General features: G+C 43.3%; 1 protein-coding gene across 1 annotated transcript; it reads left to right on the top strand.

The window, feature by feature from the left end:
* The first annotated feature begins 7,132 nt into the window (after positions 1-7,132).
* Positions 7,133-9,226, top strand: LOC137503230 (zinc finger protein 268-like). Its single transcript, XM_068230770.1, has 2 exons — positions 7,133-8,291; positions 8,460-9,226. Exons 1-2 carry the CDS (start codon positions 7,184-7,186, stop codon positions 9,224-9,226), a joined length of 1,875 nt encoding a protein of 624 aa, XP_068086871.1. The 5' UTR covers positions 7,133-7,183.
* The last annotated feature ends 498 nt before the right edge of the window (positions 9,227-9,724 follow it).

Genomic DNA, 9,724 nt, shown 5'->3' with positions numbered 1-9,724 from the left:
ACAGGACACAATAGGCTACGTTAGAGAACAATCTTGTATTATGACCACCAGTAAAAATGTTGCTTATGAATCCTTTTCACACACAAAATCATATTTCTATTTTTGATGGAATCTAAATTAGCTTTCTACTTTCTAAACATATTTTGTGCAGAGACCAGCAAAGAGACATGCATTTTATGTGTCTTCTTTTTTCTTGGCATATATGTCAGAGGACAGTCCATTGTCTACGTAGCTTAGTCCATTTTACATCATAGATTTTAGATGCTTCTGAAGGATTCAGTCGACCGGATCTTATAAGCTACTTCCCACTTTGTTTTATATCTCACCTCAGGCGCTATTGTTTCCTCACTCTCATTTCAGCAGTCTACAAATATCATGCCGCAACTTAAATGACTTCCTTTAAAATGTCTAAACTATTTGCCATGCCAGTTGGGTGTTGAATTACATAAGAAAAGATTTTAAGATTCATAAAATTTCCTAATTGCTGACTTGTGGAAGTACACGTATTTCTGAGATTACCAATTAGTGATGAGATTACCTTCCATTTGTGGAGAGACACATCGTCCTGAGCTAAATAGTGATAAGGCTTACTTCCGTTTGTGTAGAGACACATGGTACTGAACTAACCACTTAGTTATGTGGCTTCCTTCCAGCTTTAGAGCGTTGAGTGTCACATGGCCCTGAGCTGACCACTTTGTGCCACTCCTCCAGGGTCTTCATATTTATAGGCATGATCGGAGTGAAAATAACAAACTGATTAATATGATCGGCTGCTGTCTATGACGTATGTAAGCAGAAATATGAATTGCAAAATTCTATTTAGGCTAGAATACACTGACGGACTCCCCTGTTGTAGGTACTCGTAGAATTTCACCGGATATTCAAACTGTCCTTCCCATTTAACACAGATATACCCATTTTTAATTTTTTTGAGTTATAAGTTTTTCTTCACAGTGCATTTATAGGAGTCACTTAAACACGAAATCCAGAAGCGTTCAGACATTCAAACACTATTTTGTGAAAATAAGTTTTTATAGATATCGGACATAGGCATTAGGGGAGAAAATTTGAACATACAATAAACTAATTTGAATGTTAGGATGTGTAAAATATCCATTGCATTCCATTTTGGTAACAGAATATTCATCAGTCTGCATCTGGTGGCAGGGTCCGGTGTTGTGGTTCATTGACTCCAGTTAGTTCGGTCTCGGGCCATGTCTGCATGTAGTCTTCCAACTTTCAGGCCGTTGTGCACTTTATCAGTCTTTGCTGTTTGGTTCGTCCCTAGCGCCTCTTTTCACCGACTTTCTGTGTAATACTCTGACTTTCCCAATGTATCGTCCTCTACACGCAACACACGACCAAACCAGCGCACAAGCCTTTCCCCAATTTTCTTCTGGATCGCTGCAATGCCAAAACGATTTCTAATAACATCATTTCAAATGTGATCTAGCCTATTTATGCCAGCCTTCCACCTAAGCAACTTTGTATCCATGATGCTTAGTTGGCGTTCTACCTCTAGAGCTGGTCAGCATTCGTTGCCGTAGAAAACGACAGGATGGATATCGATAGGACAGATATCAGTTCGGTAGAACTTAGTTTAGAGGTGGCCCTTCGTCCAAAGTTCGGAAGGGCGCCTGTTGTCATTCTCCACTTCAGTCAGGCTTTGTATATCCTTAAGTTGACTTCATCAGTAAGTTGGCCATAATCATAGATTGTGGAGCCAATATACTTAAATATCTCTACTCGTGCAATATCTTCAACGTCAACATGCATGGTTCCAACTTCTCGACGATGTAATGCAACGTATTCTGTCTTTTTTTGTTGGGGCGCGGGGCGTATTGCGCTAGTCGATTGTTCCAGTCTTCTGTTTGACGCTGCAGGTCTAGCTTATTCTCTTCAGCCAAATGATATCATTTGCTTAGAGAAGTGTCCATGGTAATGGACTGCGCAGGTTTGTGGTAACTTTGTCCATCACAAGAAGAAGCTGCAGTGGTGATAAGCCGGGGTCTTGATGGACTCCTACAGTTATACGGAAGTCATCAGACGCTCCTGCGGCAGCTTGAACACAACTCATTTGTTCTTTGTAGAGCAATTATACCCTCTCAGCAGGGTGCTCTGGAATGTCATGTACTTGTAGGGCTGACTGATTAGGTCATGAAGTACCCGATGGAAGGGCTTCTAAGGGTCCAGAAATTTGTGATGAAGCCTCTTATTCTTTTCACATTGTTTCTCAAGTAATAGTCCGGCAGCATGGGTTTCTCCTATTGCGACACAATTTTACACAAATCCAGCTTGGCTTGTTGTATGTTTGTCTAAATCGCTAATCCTTTTGTCGAAGATTTGTTCTAAGTCTCTCATTGCGAGGCTCAGAAGTATGTTCGGGCCGTGATTAGAAAAATCGCCAGGGCTTCCCTTATTTCTGAATTGATAATCCGTCGCTAGTCTGTTTGTTTTTGACCTTCTTTGATGATATGGTTGAAAAGCTTGCTTTAGCCACACTGCTGCATCCCCCCATTGAGAGAAACAAAACTCTGCTGGAAGATAACCGGGACAGATGGCTTTCCCTGGTTTCATTTCCTTCAGCATAGTCTGGACTTTAGTGACTTCATTTTCCTACATTGGACCTTCAAAAGCGGAGGTGATTACGATTGGTAGATACGGAAATTCCATGATTGAAATGTTGTCTAAATAGTTCCACCAGTGTACTCGCGCTTCCTGCCGGTCCAGTAGCAAATCGTCTGTTTCCTCATTGATGCCGTAAAAACGTTGGACTTCTGACGTTTTGCGATGGCTCGATTGGACTAGCCATTAAAAATTCCGCTCGAATTCGCGCATGTCATGTTTCACATATAGACCTGCCCACCGGTTTGATTTTGTTACGGCAAATACCTCCTTCATTTTACGAGTGGCTGCCTTGTAGGCATTCCAACGAGCAAGAAATTCGTGGTACAGCTGCTTCTTCAACCGTACTGCATATTTAACATCTTCATTCCTTGGCCATATGTTATGTTTAATCCTTCGTTGTCGTCGCCCTGACTTAATTGTTCCAGGAATAGAGCGAAAGGCGTCTTTCAGTTTAGTCCGGCTCACTTCAACTATGGTGATTTGTGACTCTGTAACTTTTGCAACGACGTTAGTCTCCTTCTTCAGGGGCAACCATTTGATCCCAATTTGTCTATTTCCTTTGAAGTATTGGGCTCTTGGTGACTTTATCCACAGCTTAGATGACTGGTCGTTGTTGCATCGCAAGGATTTAAGAAGGGGCAACTGTTATCTCTAGAACATCTTCGAGATTTCACCCTCTCACAAGGATGTAGTCAATGCGAATTGGATGGGAGCCACTGTAGTACAGAGTAGATGAATATCACTCTTTTTGAACCGTGTGTTTGCGGTAATCAGTTTCTGCATAATCGCGAATTTGTTGGGCATCGTCGTTCTTTTCTCCATATCCATGAACGCCATGGACTGTTTGTTCTTCTTTCCTCGGTCTGACACGTCCATTCAGATCAGCGGCAGCGGTCTTCTTGTCAGGCAGTGCCCAGAACGCATCTTTAGTTCCCATGCGCACGTCAGTTTGTGGAGCGTTGCGCTGAATAATTGGAATTTCCTTCTCTCCCCAATGCGGACGAGTTACATCAAGCGATTGTCAAACTTTTGCACCTCGGAAACTGAACCGTCAAATTTAGCTGATATAACAATGTCAACACCATGAGCTGTTCTTCGGTTTCTGTTGTACACCAGTTAGTAACCACACCTCTTTTCACATGACTTTTCTCCATTCCATCTTTTTTTCCGCACCTCTCAGATGCCTACAAGCCTTCTCTCAAGTGCAGTGGCGTATTCGCTACTTCACCCAGGCATAATTCAATGATGGGATACAAAATGGGGGTACTAGCATGGTTAGCCGTCACAGCCCGTGCGACGGTAACCCTAGCATAGTTTTCATGCTGACTGGGCACTGCCAATGCGCGTCCCTTCCAGGGACTGCACTAACCTTAGCTCCGATACCATGAGACATATTTCTGTAATGATGTAACGGCATTATTTTACGGCCGACTTGTCTTGAAGCATTTAGGTGCTCATGACGGAAGGTAGTAACGCAGCTGCGGACATGGAGAACAGATGCCTATGGCAGCCACTCCTCTAGAGAAGAAACGGTACCCTCTTTTCTGCATCAACTTCCAGAAATTTAGCGTACCTCTTCCGCCATCTGGTCCCTAGTGAACGTCTCCATCTCCGCCAAAGTTGCTATTAAAGACTTTGTACATATTTGGTACGCGAGAGCTTTTATATTTTGCTCAAGTTCATCGGGGCCAGCGGGGAACCCGTATCCGTCACCTGGGAAGCGCCAGGTGTTACAGCAATATAGCTGGTTGGTGTAGAATATTTATCAATGCAAAATGAAACATTATTTTACTGAAAACTAATTGTGAACCTGATAAATTACTTGTCACAGGAATCAAGTATTCACGTAAAGAAGAAGGGTTACAGACTTTTGCACCTTTGCTTGGTGTGATATGCCACAGAACGCATGACATACCATCCAGTGTCGTATTTTCTGCCCCCTGTTGTCTAGTGGTGTCAACATCAATATCTTGTTTGATGATCAAGAGATTTAGTCTGTCATATCTGGAATCAATGTCCCCCTTTCATTTGTCCACTTATTTTCTCCAAAGAGTGCAGTAACAATACATGGTCGAGCCTCCCATTACTTTGCTTGTGAGCCAGTCATGCATTCGTCTGGGCCATGTGAATTCAGTTCATACAGCATGAATTGGAAAGTACCAGTCCATGTTACGATATATTTTAGCCTGCGTGATCGATTTTCCCATGTCGCAGTTGTAAGCGGATCTCACCTATAACCAAGAAATTTGCATTTCCCGCCCTTCTTCGGTAGAATATGTAGAACTACTCTGTGGTGGGGAGACAGGCTCAGAATTGGATGATATCCAACTATGTTATGAATCCATTAAAAATAATCACGTTGCCCGTGATCTTTTGAAATAAATGGAATATCATTTCTTCCTTTACATAGCAGCAATATCCACTACGGTGCAATTCAACGTCTTGTTTACTCGAATTTTGTCTCAAGCCTTGATTTTCATGCTCCTGCTATCCGTATTGTTAAAGTAATACTTGTAAGAATATTCAAGGGCATGATAGGTTGCGTTTGGTTTCAAAATTAGGATATTAGGACATTGTAATAAATCGCTACCACCAATGCTATATTCTGTGTTGCCTTCATAATGTCTTTAACAGCAGTGTCTTGAGGAGAAAAGACAGTATCAATGCTAGCGAGAGAGCCGTCGTATACTTGTTATATTTCAGCTTTGCCAGGATTCCATCAGGATTAGTGGCTACCATGTTAAATACAGGAATTAAGACGTAGACTGATGTAGTACATGGTAGTAAGTATGAACGTCCTTGTATAAACCTACCGTCCTATATATAGGTTGGCTATGTTTGATTGCACATCAAAGATACATATTTCGGAAAAGCGACACAGTGACATAATAAAATGCTATAGTGATATAACAATGTACAAATACAATAGGTATATTTGTGTGACAAAATAACATTCATTAAAATTAGCCGTGTTTCAACAGATCTTGCTGAATGTCGGCAAACGTTCTCAACTTTATTAATATCTACAACACGGACATTCTCTCAAACAACCTCAAAAACAAGGTCCTTTACAAAAACTATTACTTCCCTGCAACAAAGCGCAGAGTGCTTCAACAAGATCGAAACTCCAAAGCATATGCCGTTCTTTATGTAGGAGAACAGACTACGGATTTCGATAGAATATTATGTGCTGGATTAAGGAGCTTGTATGAGTATTTGCCCTTTTAGGCTGGACCACTTCTCATCCTTTCTTCAAATGAGTTTGTCTATTAACTCGTACATTTCTAAACCGTGATAAGTTTCTTGCGCCTGATATCGTGATTAAGAAAAGACGCAACATATTCTCGTAACAAGTGAGAGCTTTTGAAATTTAACCTCAGATGATGTTTACTCTCAGGAATGTAATGTTTATGAGTAACGAGCTCTCTGCACTGGATATCAGTGATTGGAATGTCCAGTAGCAAATCCCCTGTGTGAGAGTTGTAGTGGTTTTGGCTGTTGAACTATTGGTCACATGGTTTTAATTTGTCACTGTAGATCGAGACCCGAGGTCAGCTATAGAGATCATCAACCTCCGAACGGCGGATCATCTAGTTTTAGGTGTAGTGTGTGCAGTGATGTCCTGGCTAGGAAGTTGGACCTCTTGCAACATCTGAAGAGAGACAAGGATGATCGACCCTTCAAGTGCGATCACTGCGGAAAGGTGTTATGTAGCCGAAGCAGCTTGTCGAAACACCTCAGGTTCCACCCGCTCCAAGTGAGCGGATTTTCTGATAATTGCTTTACAAAGAGGAAAATGTTGACTGGGGACACGCGATTGCATAAAGGTGTGATTATAAACGAATGCTCAGTATCTCATAAAAATTGCAGGAAAAGGCCGGAAGTTATGCGGTCTCACACGGGCGAGAACCGATACTGCTGCAACGTCTGTGGAAAATCCTTCAGCTGGAAAAAACAAGCAGGTCACATGGATAATCACACAGGCAACAAGCCACTCTCTTGCACTGTATGTTGCAAATCATTTGTCAAGAAAAGCAGTTTATCTTATCACAAGCTGACTCAAACAGGAGTGAAGCCAAACAGTTCCAATGTCTGTAGCAAGTCATTCATACAGAAAGGCAGTCTAACCGGTCATATGCGGACCCATGCAGGCGTGAAGCCGTACTGTTGCAATGTCTGTGGCAAATCATTCATACAGAAAGGCAGTCTCACCGGTCATATGCGGACCCATGCAGGCGTGAAGCCATACCGTTGCAATGTCTGTGGCAAATCATTCATACACAGATATAAACTAACCCAACATATGCGGTTCCATACTGGCGAAAAGCCATTCAGGTGCAATGTCTGTTGCAAGTCATTCATACAGAAAGGCTATCTGACCTATCATATGCGGACCCATACAGGCGAGAAGCCATATGGCTGCAATATCTGTGGCAAATCATTCACAAAGAAATGCAGTCTGATCGTTCATATGTGTACCCATACAGGCGAGAAGGTACACAGCTGCAATGCCTGTGGCAAATCATTCATAGAGAGATCTAAAGTAACCAAACATATGCGGACCCATACAGGCGAGAAGCCTTACAGCTGCATAGTCTGTGGCAAATCATTCGCAACGAAAGCCAGTCTGACCTATCATATGCGGACCCATACAGGCGAGAAGCCTTACAGCTGTAATGTCTGTGACAAATCATTCGTAACGAAACGCACTCTGTCCGATCACATGCGTACCCATACAGGTGTGAAGCCTTACAGTTGCAATGTCTGTGACAAATCATTCGCAACAAGAGACAATCTGATCAATCATATGCGGACCCATACAGGCGATAAGCCTCACAGCTGCAATGTCTGTGACAAATCATTTGCAACGAAACGCAGTCAGATCGATCATATGCATACCCATACAGGCGAGAAGCCATACAGTTGCAATGTCTGTGGCAAATCATTCGCAACGAAATCCTGTCTGACCGACCATATGCGGACCCATGCAGGCGAGAAGCGTTACAACTGCAATGTCTGTGACAAATCATTCGCAGCGAAACGCAGTCTGACCCATCATATGCGTACCCATACTGGCGAGAAGCCTTACAGTTGCAATGTCTGTGACAAATCATTCGCAACAAGAGACAATCTGATCAATCATATGCGGACCCATACAGGCGATAAGCCTTACAGCTGCAATGTCTGTGACAAATCATTTGCAACGAAACGCAGTCAGATCGATCATATGCGTACCCATACAGGCGAGAAGCCATACAGCTGCAATGTCTGTGGCAAATCATTCGCAACGAAATCCTGTCTGACCGATCATATGCGGACCCATACAGGCGAGAAGCCTTACAACTGCAATGTCTGTGACAAATCATTCGCAGCGAAACGCAGTCTGACCCATCATATGCGTACCCATACTGGCGAGAAGCCTTACAGGTGCAATGTCTGTGACAAATCATTCGCAACAAGAGACAATCTGATCAATCATATGCGGACCCATACAGGCGATAAGCCTTACAGTTGCAATGTCTGTGACAAATCATTTGCAACGAAACGCAGTCTGACCGATCATATGCGGACCCATACAGGCGAGAAGCCTTACAACTGCAATGTCTGTGACAAATCATTCGCAGCGAAATGCAGTCTGACCCATCATTTGCGTACCCATACTGGCGAGAAGCCTTGCAGTTGCAATGTCTGTGACAAATCATTCGCAACAAGAGACAATCTGATCAATCATATGCGGACCCATACAGGCGATAAGCCTCACAGCTGCAATGTCTGTGACAAATCATTTGCAACGAAACGCAGTCAGATCGATCATATGCATACCCATACAGGCGAGAAGCCATACAGTTGCAATGTCTGTGGCAAATCATTCGCAACGAAATCCTGTCTGACCGACCATATGCGGACCCATGCAGGCGAGAAGCGTTACAACTGCAATGTCTGTGACAAATCATTCGCAGCGAAACGCAGTCTGACCCATCATATGCGTACCCATACTGGCGAGAAGCCTTACAGTTGCAATGTCTGTGACAAATCATTCGCAACAAGAGACAATCTGATCAATCATATGCGGACCCATACAGGCGATAAGCCTTACAGCTGCAATGTCTGTGACAAATCATTTGCAACGAAACGCAGTCAGATCGATCATATGCGTACCCATACAGGCGAGAAGCCATACAGCTGCAATGTCTGTGGCAAATCATTCGCAACGAAATCCTGTCTGACCGATCATATGCGGACCCATACAGGCGAGAAGCCTTACAACTGCAATGTCTGTGACAAATCATTCGCAGCGAAACGCAGTCTGACCCATCATATGCGTACCCATACTGGCGAGAAGCCTTACAGGTGCAATGTCTGTGACAAATCATTCGCAACAAGAGACAATCTGATCAATCATATGCGGACCCATACAGGCGATAAGCCTTACAGCTGCAATGTCTGTGACAAATCATTTGCAACGAAACGCAGTCAGATCGATCATATGCGTACCCATACAGGCGAGAAGCCATACAGCTGCAATGTCTGTGGCAAATCATTCATACAGAGAGGTAAACTAACCAAACATATGCGGACCCATACAGGCGAGTCATAAAGGGAGGCAAACTAATCGAACATACGCGGACCCATATAGGCAAGAAGTCTTACAGGTGCAATGTCTGTGGCAAATCATCCACAAGGAAAGGCAGTCTGCCCGATCATATGCGGAACCATACAGGCGAGAAGTCTTACAGGTTCAATGTCTGTGGCAAACCATTCACAAGGAAAGGCAGTCTGACCGATTATATGCGGACCCATACAGGAGAGAAGCCAAACAGATGCAATGTCTGTGGCAAATCATTCACAAAGAAAGGCAGTCCGACCTAACTGTTCATATGCGGACAAACAGAGAAGGGAAGCCATACTGTAACAAAGTTTATTCCACTGAAGCACAACTTGTAGGATTCCAGCAAGAAATAGCAGATATCCTGGATTCAGGAGGTCAATTGGACTGTATCGCGACTGACCTGTCTAAGGCATTTGATAGGGTAGTTCATGGGAGACTACTGGCAAAAATGAGTGCAATTGGACTAGATAAAAGAGTGACTGAATG

This window comes from Anabrus simplex, chromosome X, assembly GCF_040414725.1.
Source record: "Anabrus simplex isolate iqAnaSimp1 chromosome X, ASM4041472v1, whole genome shotgun sequence".
Classification (NCBI taxonomy): domain Eukaryota; kingdom Metazoa; phylum Arthropoda; class Insecta; order Orthoptera; family Tettigoniidae; genus Anabrus; species Anabrus simplex.
Note: the sequence above shows the minus strand (reverse complement) of the source record. Positions and strands in the feature narration are given on the sequence as shown.

Coding starts and splice junctions, on each gene's coding strand:
- LOC137503230 (XM_068230770.1), top strand. CDS start 7,184: ATGCGGACCCATACAGGCGAGAAGCCTTACAGCTGCATAGTCTGTGGC. Junction 8,292..8,459: donor TCATTTGCGTACCCATACTG/GCGAGAAGCCTT, acceptor ATACCCATACAG/GCGAGAAGCCATACAGTTGC.